This window comes from Macaca nemestrina, chromosome 8, assembly GCF_043159975.1.
Source record: "Macaca nemestrina isolate mMacNem1 chromosome 8, mMacNem.hap1, whole genome shotgun sequence".
Lineage (NCBI taxonomy): Eukaryota > Metazoa > Chordata > Mammalia > Primates > Cercopithecidae > Macaca > Macaca nemestrina.
The window spans coordinates 91,412,506-91,431,062 of NC_092132.1; the positions used below are offsets into that span (position 1 = coordinate 91,412,506).

The 18,557-nt window shown below is 42.6% G+C and overlaps 1 protein-coding gene across 5 annotated transcripts in view; it reads right to left on the minus strand.

The window, feature by feature from the left end:
* LOC105482299 (regulator of G protein signaling 20) overlaps nt 1–18,557 on the minus strand; it is a 108,787-nt gene that overhangs the window by 1,973 nt on the left and 88,257 nt on the right. For all 5 annotated transcript variants that reach the window (XM_011742327.3, XM_071068244.1, XM_011742324.3 and 2 more), the window contains 3 exons: nt 15,093–15,241; nt 6,189–6,272; nt 3,005–3,239 (listed from right to left, as the gene is read on the minus strand). In XM_011742327.3, the coding sequence (XP_011740629.2) occupies nt 3,005–3,239; nt 6,189–6,272; nt 15,093–15,241 (468 nt within the window). The remainder of the gene's footprint in view (nt 1–3,004; nt 3,240–6,188; nt 6,273–15,092; nt 15,242–18,557) is intronic.

The window sequence follows — 18,557 nt, forward strand, 5'->3', positions numbered from 1 at the left end:
TCTCTCTACGAAAAATAAAAAATATTAGCTGGGCATGGTGGCAGGCGCCTGTAATCCCAGCTACTCAGGAGGCTGAGGCAGGAGAATCGCTTGAACCTGGGAGGCGGAGGTTGCAGTGAGCTGAGACCGCGCCACTGCACTCCAGCCTGGGCAACAGAGCAAGACTCCATCTCAAAACAAACAGACAGACAAAACCAACCCTGTCACTGCATTGTTGTGGGGCCTCAGGCAAGGTAAACTGTTCTAGTGAGCTCCTCCCCTGAAGTGGGTATGATGATGATGGTAGTGTCTTATGTTTTTGGTGATTTAATGATGAAGTGCTTGGATTTCACTAAGCCTGTAGATGTTGATTGCTCTGATGTTTGGCTCTTCCTAGACAAGGTGATCTACCTGCCTCGGCCTCCCATAGTGCTGGGATTACAGGCGTGAGCCACCGTGCCCGGCCTGTGTTTTGGTTGTATAATACTTTAAAAGACTGATGAAAAACTTTGCCTTGAAAAAAAATCATGACAAAATAAAAATATGTGGAAGCCATAAATTAAAGAACAAAAATTATCTTGCTCTTTGTTAGCCCAAAATAACTTTCTGGACTCAGTATTCAAACATGTCAACTGAATATTACCAATTTAACAACATGAACTTAAGAAAGCAAAATGTAACGACGCAAAATTAAGTAAGCCAACGACCCCACCACCTGGTCTGCCTACACCAGGCATATGGGAGTCATTTGAGACGGTGGGTTTGCCTCAAATCCAACCCTTCCTCTCTAGCGTCTTTGGCTGGCCTAGCTAGCCCCTTGCCATGTCCCTTTGGGCTCCTGAATTAGTTTTCTAAAGTCTTCTGCCCCTCATCTTCTCCAAATCCATTCTGCAGCCCTATTGGTCTTTCAAAAATCAAAATTCGATGATACAAATGGGCTAAAATCCAAGGGCTTCCCAAGATAAAAATCCGGACACTGGCATGATGCCAAAACCTCTCCATGCTCTCTGACCCCTTATCTCTTAAGTCTCCTCCCGCTGCCTGCCCCCAGCCCTAATAGTTTGGTAAGCACCCTCCCCTTCCGGCACAACAATCTATGTACACTTGCAGTGATCGCACAACTTCATGCTCTTCTCCTGGGCTCGCCTGGGCCTGTCTCCTGGGATGTCGCCATCCTGCTGTGTTTGTGGAAATTTCCTTTTCACTATCCTTGGTCCATCTGTAGCCTCCTTGAATATTTTTCTCATTCTCACCCACCCGTTTGTGGATGGCTCACCCCCGAGCCCCAGTGAGTGCTGAGCGTGTGGCCAGGGGTCCTGGTCTGTCTGCCCACATCTCCAGGAGCGCCATGACAGGAGAGGCCCTGCTTCTTCAACCTGACATTCCTGTCAGCACATAGTAGGAAATAACCAATAGTTTTATAATTAGAGCTGCAGGGCACCCAATTGTGAGAACAATCTGACCTCCTAAATTTTATTATTACTATTTTTTTGAGGTGGAGTTTTGCTCTTGTTGCCCAGGCTGGAGTGCAATGACGCAATCTCTACTCACTGCAACCTCCGCCTCCCAGGTTGAAGCGATTCTCCTGCCTCAGCCTCCTGAGTAGCTGGGATTACAGGTGAACGCCACCACACCCGGCTAAGTTTTTGTATTTTTAGTAGAGAAGGGGTTTCACCGTGTTTGGCCAGGCTGGTCTCGAACTCCTGACCTCAGGTGATCCATCTGCTTCGGCCTCCCAAAGTGCTGGGATTACAGAAGTGAGCCACTGTGCCAGGCCTGACCTCCTACATTTTAGATCTGAAGTAACTGAAACTCTGACAGGTGGAAACTTGCCCAATCTCATTCAACTGATAATTTCTTGAATGTGAAAAGGCCAGCCTGGGGAAAACCTTTTCCGCATCAGTATCACATCTGTGATGCTGCTGCCCTGTAACATCAAGATACCTAAAGACAATATTTTTCTCAGAATAACAAGATAATTTTATTTAAAGGAACTTCTTAGGGTGTAATGTTTGTAAACAGTGTTCACCATCAAATGCAGACTCCAGGGGATACTTTTTCCAGAAAAATGCACAAAAGTTTTCACAGATTTCAGAGGACACTTGCAGCCCCTCTGCAGGTCCACAGTCAAAGGGATCTGAATGCTGTGAATGAGGGTGCAGCTGTTTGGTCATGTTCAGCTTGACCCAGAACAGCAACTGCAAAATGTAGAAAACAGCTGCACCCGCATTCACGGTATTCAGATCCCTTTACTGTGGACCTGCAGAAGGGCTCCAAGTGTCCTCTGAAATCTGTGAAAACTTTTGTGCATTTTTCTGGAAAAAGTTAAAAGTAATGGCGAGGCCAGGCACAGTGGCTTATGCCTGTAATCCCAGCACTTTGGGAGGCCAAGGTGGGTGGATCATGAGGTCAAGAGATCAAGACCATTCTGGCCAACATGGTGAAACCCTGTCTCTACTAAAAATACAAAAATTAGCCAGGCGTGGTGGTGCGTACCTATAATCCAACTACTCTGGAGGCTGAGGCAGAAGAATCACTTGCACCCGGGAGGCAGAGGTTGCACTGAGCCAAGGTCGTAGCATTGCACTCCAGCCTGGGCGACAGAGTGAGACTCTGTCTCAAAAAAGAAAAAAAGAAAAAAAAGATGATTACTTTTGTTTAGTTTTTTGAGATGGAGTTTCGCTCTTGTCACCCAGGCTGGAGTGCAGTGGCGCAATCTCAGCTCATTGCAACCTCTGCCTCCTAGGTTCAAGTGATTCTCCTGCCTCAGCCTCCCAAGCAGCTGGGATTACAGGCACCCGTGACCACACCAGGCTAATTTTTGTATTTTTGGTAGAGACGGGGTTTCACCATGTTGGTCAGGCTGGTCTCCAACTCCTGACCTCAGGTGATCTGCCCGCCTCAGCCTCCCAAAGTGCTGGGATTACAGGCGTGACCCAACGTGCCTGGCCCGTGGCAGTTGCTTTTGCACCAAGTTAATACTTTTACCATCAGCCTTGGGAGAAGGCATTTCGTGGTCACATACCTCCTTAGGAGAAAGTATAGAAATGTAGTCTTCATAGATTATCCTTGCTTTCTCTTCAATAATGTTTTTATTAGCTTCCTTTTTCAGTTCCTCACAGGCCATCCAGAAGAGCATATTTTCTTCACTGAATTCTGTTCGGAGGAATTCACGGAATGCATTCCTTCCTGCTGGAGTGACCATTAATTTGTCGAATGACTGAGCCCAGGCATTGACTTCTTCCAGAGTAGGAGCAGGGCTTCGTGGAGACCAAAAGAGAAGGGGCATAGGGGAACTGTTAGTGGTAGTTAATTGGAATTTCATCATTAGAAGTGTATCTTTTCCTCCTCCAAGAATGAGAAATATATGCATTTAGGCCCTTTTAGGAAGGAGAAGAGCTGTTCTCCTTTCTTCAAGCCTTTGGGAAAAACACATGAATATGATACTTTCACATTGTTTGCTGGATTGCATACCAAAAGGCTTGCAAACCAAGTTGCTATAATAACTGCTAAGAACATGCTTGTTTACAACTGGGCACATCTTGCAATATTTTAAAAACTATAAATGTAAAGAAAAATCCTACAACCATCTGACCCAAAACTTCCTAATCACCTGTGATGAGTTCTGTACTACAACAGAACTAAGTCAGGTTTGACAACATTAAACCTCTAGAACAACAGAGCAAGTGTGTGCTTAATGTATTTTAAAATTATGTAATATTTGAGAAAGAGAATATATGTAATATAAATGCAACTTATAAATGCCACCGCTGTACTGTCCAAAGGTGACAACAAAATGAACACTTTTTTTTTTTTTTGAGAGTCTCGCTTTGTTGCCAAGGCTGGAGTGCAGTGGGGTGATCACAGCTTACTGCAGCCTCGGCTTACTATGCTCATATGATTCTCTCTCCTTGGCCTCCCAAGTAGCAGGGACTACAGGCAGGTGCCACCATGCCCAGCTAATTTTTTGTATTCTTTGTGGAGTCAGGTCTTACTATGTTGCCTAGGCTGGTCTCAAACTCTTAGGCTTAAGCGATCCACCCACCTTGGCCTCCCAGAGTGCTGGGATTACAGGTGTGAGCCACTGCATCTGACTCACTTTTTAAAAAAAATTACAAACATTTAAAAAATATAATTGGGGGTGCAAGTGCATGGATACATTGTTACATGGATACATTGCACAGTGGTGAAGCCTGTGTTTTTAGCGTAGCCATCAATGGGATAGTGTGCATTGTAATCATCAGGTAATTTCTCATCCCTTACCTACCTCCCACCCTCCCATCCACCTTTCCGCGTCTCCAGTGTAAATGAACACTTATGAATGGGCTATTTTCCTTAAGAACCAGAACAGCACTGACAATGTTGCATTTATTTTGGTGCTACTTCTACTTGCTACTGTCTCCCAGCTTCATCCCCTAGGGAACTGCTATACTTGACTTTGGGGTTACCCCTTTGAGTTAATTCTTACTTCTGTCATAATTGTATCGAGATCAGAAAACATAGCTTAATAACGATCCTTAATATCTCTTTTATTTTGTTTCCATAGTTTTAAATGTATGTATGTAACCCTGAAAAATGTAGTCTTTAGTTTTTATTTATTTATTTATTTTATTTTTTTAAGACAGAGTCTCTCTCTGTAGCCCAGGCTGGAGTGCAATGGCACGATCTCGACTCACTGCAACCTCCGCCTCCCAGGTTCAAGCGATTCTCCTGCCTCAGTCTCCCAAGGAGCTGGGATTACAGGTGCTCACTACCACACCCGGCTACTTTTTTGTATTTTTAGTAGAGATGGGATTTCACCATGTTGGCCAGGCTGGTCTGGAACTCCTGACCTCGGGTGATCCACCCACCTTGGCTTCCCAAAGTGCTGGGATTACAGGTGTGAGCCACTGGTAAGTATAATGCAAATATTCTGAAATCTGAAAAAATCTGAAATCTGAAACATTTCTAGTTCCAAGCATTTTGGATAAGGGATACTCAAACTGTATTTCGATCTCCTTGTTATATGGGTCTTTTTGGATACCTTCAGGTTCACTATTTATTTAGCTGTATCTAATCTTTTATTTCAATCATCAATTTTAAAACAATTTGAACAATAATATTTCATTTTTAAAACTTCTATTTTGTTTGTTTTCAAATCTTCCAGGTTTTTTTTTTAAGAAATGTGTTAACAGACTGGGCACAGTGGCTCACGCTTGTAATCCTAGCACTTTGGGAGGCCGAGGTGGGCAGATCACCTGAGGTCAGGAGTTCGAGACCAGCCTGGCCAACATGGTGAAACCCCATCTCTACTAAAAATACAAAAATTAGCCAGGTGTGGTGGTGGGTACCTGTAATCCCAGCTGCTTGGGAGGCTGAGGCATGAGAATCACTTGAACCCGGGAAGCAGAGGTTGCAGTGAGTCAAGATCACACCACTGCACTCCAGCCTGGGCGACAGAGCTAGACTCCATCTCCAAAAAAAAAAAAAAAAAAAAGAAATGTGTTAACAGTGTTTACTCTCTTAGAGGTTAGATCACTTTCTTTACTTATATACCATTTAATTTTTGGCAAGCATCTATAGCTTTTTCTTTCTCCCTCTCCCTTTCATTTTATTTATTTATTTATTCATTTATTGCGATGGAGTCTTGCTCTGTCTCCTAGGCTGGGGTGCAGTGGTGCAGTCTTGGCTCACTGCAACCTCCGTCTCCGGGGTTCAAGCAATTCTTCCTGCCTCAGCCTTCTGAACAGCTGGGATTACAGGCGTGTGCTACCACGCCCCGCTAATTTTTATATTTTAATGAAAAGGGGTTTCACCATGTTGGCCAGGCTGGTCTCAAACACCTGACCTCGGGTGATCCACACACTTCGACCTTCCAAAGTGCTGGGATTACAGGTGTGAGCCACCGTGCCCGGCCACCGTTTATTATATAACATACTTTTATTTTTAAAAGTATGTTATATAAAAATATAATATGTTTTGTTAGAAAGCATCTATTTGTATTTGCAATTAGCAAAGGGATTAGACTAATAATAGAACTGATTTCTCTCCCTGTCACACGATGAATTACATGGAATTCTGCAGGGGAGGAATGTGAGGCCACATAATGATTGGATGTTACTAAATTGCAAGTAGAGAAAGTGTGCGTTTCTGTTGAAACATACAAGGCAAAGAAAAGAAAGGTTAGTATTTCTGTTAGTTTAGTGAGGTAAAAAAACGTGCGATTTCACCTTTCTTCCCAGGTTGGAAGGTCTGCTCTGAGTTCGTGGGAAGCTATTGTGGGCCTCTGATCTTCCTGGTTTCTAACAGTGAGACTGCAAAAAAAAGACATTCACATGTTGACAGCTCAGTCTCTGCCAAGAAAAGATTTTTTACAAATATTTTAAAGATAACTTCAGATCCCGAAGTATTAATAGAATTTCTTCCTCTGCTTGGAAAAGAAAATGACCCCAGTTAGTTTTCCCAAGCAAACCAAAAGCATGACAGTAAGATACTAGAAATGTAAATTGTAACATTGTGGTTTCTACTGTTGAGAAAGAGTTAGAAATTATTGTGTTATACTTAGAATAATGATTTTTTAAATAAAAACAGATTCATTAGAAAATAGTAAAAAAGGTTTGGGCATGGTGGCTCATGCCTGTAATCCCAGCACTTTGGGAGGCCAAGGCAGGTGGATCACTTGAGGCCAGGAGTTTAAGATCAACCTGGGCATCATAGCAAGACCCTGTCTCTATTTAATACAAAAATTAAAAAAATGAAAATAGTAAAAAGTAAGACTGTCAGGAATGTTACGGGGTTTCATTTCATTTTTTGTATCTTAAAAAAGTATACATCCTCTAGGCTTTGTTTCCAGTCAAAATGGAGGCTTCATATATTTATAGGCACATATACAAAAGTAGTAGAGAAAACTAGGAAAGTGCATAATCAAAATCTATGTATTTCTCTAAAGAGTTTGTTTTCTTATACACATTCTGTACATTTGTCTGTAAACTTATTCCAAGTATTTTTGTTGTTACTGTAAATGGAGTTTATACTTTTATCTCATCTTTTAACTGGTTATTGTTTGTAACATGAATGCTATTTTTTTTTTTTTTTTTTTTTTGAGACGAAGTCTTGCTCTGCTGCCCAGGCTGCAGTGCTGTGGCACTATCTCAGCTCACTGCAAACTGCCTCCTGGGTTCAAGTGATTCTTGTGCCTCAGTCTCCTGAGTAGCTGGGACTACAGGCATGCACCAACACGCCCGGCTAATTTTTGTATTTGGTTTCACCATGTTGGCCAGGCTGGTTTTGAACTCCTAACCTCAAGTGATCCACCCACCTGGACCTCCCAAAGTGCTAGGATTACAGGCATGAGCCACCGCGCCCGGCCACTTTCTTAATCACTTGATTGAGCTATCATTCATATGCCACCAAGTTTATCTGTTTAGAGTGTACAATTCAGTGGTTTTTAGTATACTCACAAAGTTGTGCAACCATCCCTGCCATCTAATTCCAGAACATTGTCATCACCCCCAAAAGAAACCCCACCAGTAAGCAGTCACCGCTTATCACCGGTATCTCCCCACTCTACCAGCCCTAGGCAAGCACGAATCCGCTTCCTGTCTCTATAGATCTGCCCGTTCTGGAACCTACGGTATGTGATCTTTGCTGGCTGTCTCCTTTCACTTGGCATAATGTTTTTGCACTTAACCCATGCCGTAGCATGTATCGGCACTTCGTTTCTTTTTCCAGTTGAATAACATCTCATTGTTTGGATAGACACATCACATTTCGTTTATCCATTCATCAGCAGATAGACATTCGAGTTGTTTCCACATTTTGGCTGCATGAATCATGCTGCTATGCACATTCCTGTGCAAGTACGTGCAAACATATATTTGTGTTTCTTATTCCTTAAGTAAAAACCTCGGAGTAGAACTGCTGAGTCATATGGTAACTTGAGATTTAACATTTTGAGGAACTCCCAAACTATTTTACAAAGCAATTGCACCATTTCACATGGTAATATTTGAGGGATCTAATTTCTCCATGTCCTTGCCAACAGTTACTGTTGTCTTTTTTATTCTAGCTTCGTAAGTGGGTGTGAAGTGGTATTTCATTGTGGTTTTGATTTGCATTTTGCTAATGACTACTGATGTGGAACATCTTTTCATGCATTTACTAGCTCTGTGTACCTCTTCTTTGGAGAGATGTATATTCAGATCTTTTGACTATTTCTAAATTGATTTATTTGCATTTTATTATTGAAATGGAAGTGTTCTTTATTTTAAGATCTGAGGCCTAAAGAATATTACTTTAATGATAATTTTATATCCTTCCTATTTCTGAATTCTTCTGTATTTGTATCAGTTACAGCTATAATTCTCTTGGGATTTCATCTGCAAACAGGAAGAATTTTACCTTTTTATTTCCAATTCTCAGGCCTCTAATTGTTTTTCTTGTCTAATTAGCTAACACCTAAAATACATTTTTTTTTTTGAGACAGGGTCTTGCTCTGTTGCCCAGGTTGGAGTGCAGTGGCGTGATTTCAGCTCACTACAACCTCCGCCTCCTGGGTTCAAGCAATTCTCTTCCCTCAGCCTCCTGAGTAGCTGGGATTACAGGTGCACGCCACCACGCCCGGCTAATTTTTGTATTTTTAGTAGAGATGGGGTTTCACCATGTTGGTCAGGCTGGTCTCGAATTCCTGACCTTGTGATCTGCCCACCTCGGCCTCCCAAAGTGTTGGGATTACAGGCGTAAGCCATCACACCCGGCCAAATACATTGTTAAATAGTAGTAGAGATTGTGGACATTTCACCTTATTTATGATTTTAGCAGGAATGCTCCTAGCATCCTATCAACTTAAAAATGGATGTTATCACTGACAACTGGGATTTTCTTTATCTTGTTGCTGCTGTATTTTCTATATTCTTTATTATATCTTTTCTTAACACTTTATTTTATAAAAGTTTTTCAGTCTGTTTTTAGCACATCTGTTTTATAAATTTTCAGTGTGTGTATGTGTGTGCGTGTGTGTGTGTAGCTCTGTTTTTCTTTAAAGGCAAAATCATTAGAAATGCAGGAACCCTTTTGACTTCCTTCTTTCATGATGTCAGGGCTAAAAAGTTTCAGTAAATAATGGCTTCTTTAAAAAAAAATCCAACCAAAAACAACTTGAGAGGCATCTGAGTGGTACACTGTCTGCATGACTTCCAAGGCTTCTTTTGTAAGCAGAACACATTACTGCTCAGTGGGTATGAAAAAACAGAGAAAAAAAGAGATGAGTTTGACAGGAGAGTCCTCAGAGAACCAGAAGCTCTACTGCAAACTAAATAATGCAAACTTATTTAAGCTTTGATATACTTTTTGCCTCATTTCAAGTAAGAATGTTTTAAAGAGACAATGTGTTTTTGAAAACGAGAAGAATTTTTTTTTGTGAAGTTTTCTTTACCTTGGTCCACTGCTATTATTACAGCAGAACTAGATGATGTCTATAGTAGCTCGCTGTGTTTTAGGAATTTTCAGTAAAAGAGGACCCACGGCCAGATACATTTGGGTAAAATTTTGAGTGATAAAGAGAAAACTTACTAGAAAGGAAAAAAAACTTTATATTCAAGAAAACAAGAATCAGCATGCCTTCCCTTATAACACTAAATACCAGAAGGCCTTAGAGCAAAATGTTGAGAAAGATTCACAAGTACTTAGAAAACAAATTGCCATTTACCTTTCTCGAAAATTGACTTGACTATGTATATTAATATGGATAAATCTCAAAAGTGTGGTAAAAAAAAAAAAAAAAGGAAATTCACTACTTAAACAGTTGAAGTTTGCTCTGTACTTTTCCCATCTCATTTCTTCCTCTCTTTACCCTAGAGAGAGCCACCATTTTTAACTTACTGTTTACCATTCCAATTCATAGTTATGCTACTATATTATATTCATAAATGTATTTTTAAACATAGTATAAATGTAATTATGTAACATATATTGCTTCGTAATTTGTTTTTTGTCCCTCTAGCATATGAATTTATTTATTTCTGAGACAAGGTCTCACTCTGTTGCCCAGGCTGAAGTGCAGTAGCATGATCATAGCTCACTGCAGCCTTGAACTGGGTTCAAGTGATCCTTCCGCCTCAGCTTCTAGAGTAGCTGGGACTACAGGCACATGCCACCATGCCTGGCTCACTTTTTTTTTTTTTCAGTGGAGACATGGTCTTGCTATGTTGCCTCAGCTAGTCTCGAACTCCTGGGCTCAAGCAATCTTTCTGCCTTGGCCTCCCAAAGTGCTGGGATTAGAGGCGTGAGCCACCACGCCTAACCTATTTATTTGTTTAGTTTTGTTTTTCTAGTATATGAATTTAAATGCTGTATGGTAGTGGATTGTATAACTATACCACAGTATATTCATCCATTCTCCTGTCTATGCCCTTTAGAACCATTTTCAATTTTTCTCACTCAGATGAATGCTGTAGTGAATCCTCTCATATATGTCTCCTTTTATTGCAGGGGTCTGAGAAGTTTTTCCAGGGTATAGGTTTTCCTTTTCTTTCTTTTTTTCTTTTTTTTGTTTTTCAGACAGAGTCTCACTCTTTTACACACAATGGAGTGCAATGGCACAATATAATTCACTGCAGCCTCAACCTCCCTGGGCTCCAGCGATCCTCCCACCTCGGCCTCCTGAGTAGCTGGGACTACAGGTGTGCGCCACCATGCCTGGCTAATTTTTGTGTTTTATTTATTTATTTTTTTGAGATGGAGTTTTGCTCTTGTTTGCCTAGGCTGAAGCGCAATGGTGCGATCTCGGCTCACCGAAACCTCTGCCTCCCAGGTTCAAGCGATTCTCCTGCCTCAGCCTCCTGAGTAGCTGGGATTATGGGCATGTGCCACCATGCCTGGTTAATTTTGTATTTTTAGTAGAGATGAGGTTCTCCATGTTGGTAAGGCTGGTTTCCAATTCCCGACCTCAGGTGATCCACCTGCCTTGGCCTCCCAAAGTACTGAGATTACAGGTGTGAGCCACCATGCCCAGCCAATTTTTGTGCTTTTTGTAAAGACGGTGTTTCACCATGTTGCCCAGGCTGTTCTCGAGCTCCTGGGCTCAGGTGATCTGCCAGGGTATAGGTTTTAAAAGGGTGTATATTTAACTTTCATTTTTCTGATCCTTGTTGGTAGGAAATACAAGCAGATTATTTTCTGTTCCATTTCATTTGCTGACTCTTTTGGTTCTTATTTATTAATGTATTTTAATGTTATTTATCCTAGATATGAATTACTTGTTAATTGCACTGTAACTATCTTATCTATGTTTTATCTTTTCGTTTTATTTTTAGTATCTTTTGTTAAACTTATTTTTTTTTTTTTTTTTGAGACGGAATCTCGCTCTGTCGCCCAGGCTGGAGTGCAGTGGCCAGATCTCAGCTCACTGCAAGCTCCGCCTCCCGGGTTCCCGCCATTCTCCTGCCTCAGCCTCCCGAGTAGCTGGGACCACAGGCGCCGCCACCTCGCCCGGCTAATTTTTTGTGTTTTTAGTAGAGACGGGGTTTCGCCGTGTTAGCCAGGATGGTCTCGATCTCCTGACCTTGTGATCCGCCCGTCTCGGCCTCCCAAAGTGCTGGGATTACAGGCTTGAGCCACCGCGCCCGGCCTTGTTAAACATATTTTAAGAATAGCTTTATTAAGATATAATGTGGCTGGCCTGATGGCTCACACCTGTAATCCCAGCACTTTGGAAGGCTGAGGCGGGCAGATCACCTGGGGTCAGGAGTTCGAGACCTGTCTGGCCAACATGGAGAAACCCCATCTCTACTAAAAATACAAAAATTAGCTGGGCGTGGTGGTGTGCACCTGTAATCCCAGCTACTTGTGAGGTTGAGGCAGGAGAATCGCTGGAACCCGGGAGGCTTAAGTTGCAGTGAGCCGAGATCGCACCACTGCGCTCCAGCCTGGGTGACAGAGCAAGATTCCACTGCAAAAAAAAAAAGATATGATTTGCATACTATACAAGTTGCCAAATTGAACCGTATAATTCCATGGCTTTTAGTATATTTACAGAGTGGTATAACTATTGCCATGATGTTGGAACATTTCATCATCCCCAGAAAGAACTCTACACATTAGCAGTAACTCCATCTTCCTTACTCATAGGCAACTGCTAATCTACTTTCTGTCTCTTTGAATTTACCTATTCTGGACGTTTCATGTAAGTGGAATAATAAAATATGTGGTCTTTCATATCTAGTTTCTTTCACTTAGCATAATGTTTTCACAGTTCATGCTATATTTTGGCGGTGTCAAGGCTTCATTCTTTTTTTTTTTTTTTTTTTCCGATACAGAGTTTCGCTCTTATTGCCCAGGCTGGAGTGCAATGGTGCAATCTCAGCTCATTGCAGCCTCCATCTCCTGGGTTCAAGTGATTCTCCCACCTCAGCTTCCCAAGTAGCTGGGATTACAAGCATGCACCACCATGCCTGGCTAATTTTTTGTATTTTTTTTTAGTACAGACGGGGTTTCACCATGTTAACCAGGCTGGTCCTGAACTCCTGACCTCAGGTGATCCGCCCACCTCGGCTTCCCAAAGTGCTGGGTCACTCATTCCCTTTTTTTTTTCTTTTTTTTTTGAGATGGAGTCTCACTGCTGCCCAGGCTGGAGTGCAGTGGCATAATCTTGGCTCACTGCAACCTCCGCCCCCTGGGTTCAAGTAATTCTCCTGCCTCAGCTTCCCGAGTAGCTGGGATTACAGGTGCCTGCCACCGTGCCTGACTAATTGTTGTATTTTTAGTAGAAACGGGGTTTCACCATGTTGTCCGGGGTGGTCTCGATCTCTTGATCGGCCTGCCTTGTGATCCTCCTGCGTCGGCCTCCCAAAGTGCTGGGATTACAGGCGTGAGCCACCGCACCCAGCTGATCTTTTTTTAAAGGTGGGAATTGATTTTTGTACATGGTGCTATGTAGGAATATAAATATATTTTTATATATTTGGATACCAAGCAGGATGACCAATTTTCCTGGTTTGCCTAGCGTTTTCGGGTTTTCTGGGCTGTGGGACTTTTCAGTGCTAAAACTGAGAAAATCCTATCAGTGGGGATGAGTTGGTACCCAAACACCAAGTATCCTGCTATTTACTGAATAGTTCATTTTCTCCTTTGCTGATGCCACTTTTGTCACGTGTTGGTAAGGTTTTCTAGATTTATTGTCTTTCACTGATGTTAAAACGATAGGGTGTATTTTTGGACTAATTATGAATAACATTGCTTTTGAAAGAAAATTTTCTTATAACAATTTTTTCTAAGAAAGTCTGAATTATTTGATTTCTCTGTCATTGACATGAGACTGTTTACAGCTTTGGTTTCACACTTTTTTAACACAAAATTCAGTGCCACATTTTATATCAATATTTGACCCCGTTGTAGCTACAACTGTTACTTGTTTCCTGGGTCTTTCCTCTGGGTTCCCTTTTATCCCTCTGAACTAGGCCCTTTCTTCAGTTCTTTTAGGTTTGCAGGCAGTAAACTTGGTTGGCCTTCGTATGTCTGAGAATGTCTTATTTTACCCACACTCTTGAATTATGGTTTGACTTAGTTTTCAGTTACTTTTCTCCAGCACTTTGAAGACATTGCTCTATTGTCTCTTCTACACACACCTAAGTGCTACAGAAGTGTTGGCTATGGTGGTGATGATAGTGTCTAGGTACAGATTTTTTTATTTGTCCTACTTGTTACCTGTAGGAGGAGCCTGCTCTGGGACATGCCCCGCCCTCTAGCCTTACACTATCCCGGGACAATATGCTGTTCAGGTCAGCATGTCAGCCGCCTCCCACAACCTGCGCACGAGGCAGCAGAGAAAGGAAGGAGGGGAAGGTTTGAACATCAGCTGGAGTCTCACCTGCACTCGGACATCCTGCACATCTCTAGGAGGATCGTCTCGTTTCTGCACTGAGACCTACTGGCAGAGTGAGAATATAGGCCCCTAAACGCAGTCTGGCCACCACTAGTGTCTTCCTCCTCTAGGCCAGGCCCTGGACACCCACGCATTTCCTCTGCCCACCACCAGCGCCTCTCCTCTGGCTTCCTGCAGAGCTGTCCAGAGTCCTACCAGGGCTGAAGTCTCACCTTGACACTGCCTAGCTGTCAGCCCCAGCCACATGTTTCCTCTTGCTGTGGGAATGAAGAGACCATCAGTATCGGGATCCCCCTGGTGGATGTTCTACTGCTGTGTCCCTTCCACCAGATTGGAACTTCTTGGAAATGAATAGTAGCCTGAGTTGGGCAGGAGCCACCAAACTTCCCCGGGCATTTCATTTTCAGCCTCCAATCTCCTTCCCGGGGATCAGTTCTGTTAGTTCCATTTCGCGGTCCGTGATCAGTCCAATATCAGTTTTTCTTCTTTTCCACAGGACAGTGAGGTCTTGGTCTAACTTATTGCCAAGCCTACATAAATTTAGGATGATTTGATTGCCGAAAATGGTTCACAGATTTGGCTGGCACTAAGCACTTTTCATATCCAAGATTCCAAAGATGTAACTTAAAGTTCCCATGATTTTTAGGTGTAAATTATCCCTTTTCTCCAGACCTTTAACAGCTACTCAAAGGGTCACGGATGTTTTACATCGTTTTTAAAGCAATGACTGTCTGTGTGTCTTTCTCTACCCAGTAAGTTAGCATATATTTTAATATTTGTCTCTATTTGAAACACATATTTTGACATTTCTCTTTATTACAAAACAAAATTTATGAAATGGAAGCAGCAGAAGGTAAAATCCAGGCTCCCTTTACTTCATCGTCCTAACCTTTAAGACCCATCTTAGATCCTAAGCCTTCATTACCCCAGGAGAGCCCCTAGTTCAATTCTTTCTAACCATTTCTGCCCAAATGTTGATAGTCAATCGTGAACCGCCGGAGGTTGTTCTTTAGTTGTTTAACACACGGTGGCCTGATTTGAGGGATCTGAGCATAAGCCCCTTAAGAGGTAGTCAGATGTAGCCTGTTGTTATTTCTGGGGTGTCCCTCTGTGTCAGGCATATAGTAGCTGCTTAAAAAACACTTACTGAATTAACCGTAAGCTACCACCACTATTCACAGGTGCCACTTCCCAGTCAGGAGCACATTACACTTCCCAGTCAGGGGCACATTAATTAAAAAGTCTGAAACCTTACCATGAGCAGCTACAACAGCAGCACCAGCAGAAGCAGCATGCGTTGGACCCGCGACTCCCCGCTCCTGGCTGGCCTGGGGCGGCGCCTGGTGCGTCCTGGGCGAGGGGCATCTGCCGCTTCCGCATCTCCATCCGCTCTGATCCCATCGGCTGCAAGAGGGAGAGGAACAAAGCGGGAGGGGGTTCCAGCGTTATGAAGGCGTAAGCCCAGGGAGTCAGCTGTCTGGATCATTGAACAGATACAGTGCGACTATATTCAGGTCATTTTTGCTACTTCTCGTAAAATTTAGTGCTTAGAATCTTAGGATCAATTAATGTATCCAACATGTAATGCTTATCCTCTGCCGAGCACTGAGATACATTCCAGGGATAAACTGGCAGATGGAAGGCCCCGCCTGAGGCGCTCACAGTTCAGTAAAGGAGACAGAAACGCACACTCACTGAAGACTCCGCAGGCAGTGCTATGCAGGGCCGCTCCCAGTTCCAGGCATCCCTGTGGCCTGAACCAAAGGGGGGCAGGCATGGTGGCAGCTTCATGACGCTGCCCGTGAGGCCAACACGCAAATATGGGAGGAGGTCAACATGGGAAGGGCGGCCCGGCTAATACAGCGACTGAGGAGAGGTCAGAAGAGGAGTCCTGGAGGCCAGAGTGGCCCGAGTCACATCTTTCCTAGCTGCGTCACCTTGCAGAAGTGATCGAAATTGGGATGCGGAAGCATTCAGAACCCTGCCTGGTATAGAGCAATTGCTCAATTATTCCCAGGAAGCCAGGCAGGAGAGCCAGACTGTGGCCTGCCCAGACCTGTCTTGCCATACCAGGGACGGTCACCCTCACCTACTTCAGTGGAGGCCAAGCCATACGACACAAAAGATCTGTGCCCTTCCGCCTCTGCCCTGTTGTTGGGGACTCCAAGACTGTGAAAGAAGAGAGATATAGAAGCAGCAAGAGAAGCAAGAAATTGCTAAGCCCATTATACGTTGGATACTATCACTTGATGGAGCTAATTGCAAGCTAATATCAAGGACACACACATTAAAGAACCATAGGTAGGACTTTGGAATTAATTTCTGGATCTATTATTCTATTTCAACATTAGATTTGTCTGTTCCTATTGATTATTACCTAATCCTCTATACTACTGGACTTTGTTCTAATTATTTTATTTATTTTTATTTTTTAAATTATACTTTAAGTTCTGGGATACATGTGCAGAATGTGCAGGTTTGTTACATAGGTATACACGTGCCATGGTGGTTTGCTGCATCCATCAACCCGTCATCTACATTAGGTATTTCTCCTAATGCTGTCTCTCCACTAGCCCCCCACCCCCAGATAGGCCCCAGTGTGTGATGTTCCCCTCCCTGTGTCCATGTGTTCTCATTGTTCAACTCCCACTTATGAGTGAGAACATGTGGTGTTTGGTTTTCTGTTCTTGTGTTAGTTTGCTGAGAATGATGATTTCTAGCTTCATCCATGTTCCTGCAAAGGACATGAACTCATCCTTTTTTATGACTGCATAGTATTCCACGGTGTATATGTGCCACATTTTCTTTATCCAGTCTATCATTGATGGGCATTTGGGTTGGTTCTAAGTCTTTGCTATTGTGAACAGTGCTGCAATAAACATACATGTGCATGTGTCTTTATAGTAGAATCATTTCTAATCCTTTGGGTATATACTCAGTAATAGGATTGCTGGGTCAAATGGTATTTCTGGTTCTAGATCCTTGAGGATTCGCCACACTGTCTTCCATAATGGTTGAACTAATTCACACTCCCACCAACAGTATAAAAGTGTTCCTATTTCTTCACATCCTCTCCAGCACCTGTTGTTTCCTGACTTTTTAATGATTGCGATTCTAACTGGCGTGAGATGGTATCTCATTGTGGTTTTGATTTGCATTTCTCTAATGACCAGTGATGAAGAACTTTTTTTCATATGTTTGTTGGCTGCATAAATGTCTTATTTTGAGAAGTGTTTTGCCCACTTTTTGATGGGGTTGTTTTTTTCTTGTAAATTTAAGTTCCTTGTAGATTCTGGATAATTAGCCTTTTATCAGATGGATAGATTGCAAAAATTTTCTCCCATTCTGTAGGTTGCCTGTTCACTCTGATGGTAGCTTCTTTTGCTGTGCAGAAGTTCTTTGTTTTAATTAGATCCCATGTGTCAATTTTTGCTTTTGTTGCCATTGCTTTTGGTGTTTTAGTCATGAAGTCTTTGCCCATGAGTATGTCCTTAATGGTATTGCCTAGGTTTTCTTCTAGGGTTTTTATGGTTTTAGGTCTTATGTTTAAGTCTTTAATCCATCTTGAGTTAATTTTTGTATAAGGTGTAAGGAAGGGGTCTGATTTCAGTTTTCTGCATATGGTAGCCAGTTTTCCCAACACCATTTATTAAATAGGGAATCCTTTCCCCATTCCTTGTTTTTGTCAGGTTTGTCAAAGATCAGATGGTTGTAGATGTGTGGCGTTATTTCTGAGGCCTCTGTTCTGTTCCATTGGTCTATATATCTGTTTTGGTACCAGTACCACGTTGTTTTGGTTATTGTAGCATCGTAGTATAGTTTAAAGTCAGGTAGCGTGATGCCTCCAGCTTCGTTCTTTTTGCTTAGGATTGTCTTGGCTATACAAACTCCATTTTGGTTCCATATGAAATTTAAAGTAGTTTTTCCAATTCCGTGAAGAAAGTCAATGGTAGCTTGATGGAGACAGCATTGAATCTATAAATTACTTAGGGCAGTATGGCCATTTTCAGGATATTGATTCTTCCTGTCCGTGAGCATGGAATGTTTTTCCATTTGTTTGTGTCCTCTCTTATTTCCTTGAGCAGTGGTTTGTAGTTCTCCTTGAAGAGGTCCTTCACATCCCTTGTAAATTGTATTCCTAGTATTTTATTCTCTTTGTAGCAATTGTAAATGGGAGTTCAGTCATGATTTGGCTCTCTGTATGTCTATTATTGCTGTATAGGAATGCTTGTGATTTTTGCACATTTTGTATCCTGAGACTTTGCTGAAATTGCTTATCAGCTTAAGGAGATTTTGGGCTGAGACGATGAGGTTTTCTTTTCTTTTTTTTTTTTTTTTTGAGACGGAGTCTGGCTCTGTCACCCAGGCTGGAGTGCAGTGGCGCGATCTCGGCTCACTGCAAGCTCCGCCTCCCGGGTTTACACCATTCTCCTGCCTCAGCCTCCCGAGTAGCTGGGACTACAGGCGCCCGCCACCTCGCCCGGCTAGTTTTTTGTATTTTTTAGTAGAGACGGGGTTTCACCGTGTTAGCCAGGATGGTCTCGATCTCCTAACCTCGTGATCCGCCCGTCTCGGCCTCCCAAAGTGCTGGGATTACAGGCTTGAGCCACCGCGCCCGGCCGACGATGAGGTTTTCTAAATATACAATCATGTCATCTGCAAACAGAGACAATTTGACTCTCTCTCTTCCTATTTGAATACCATCTATTTCTTTCTCTTG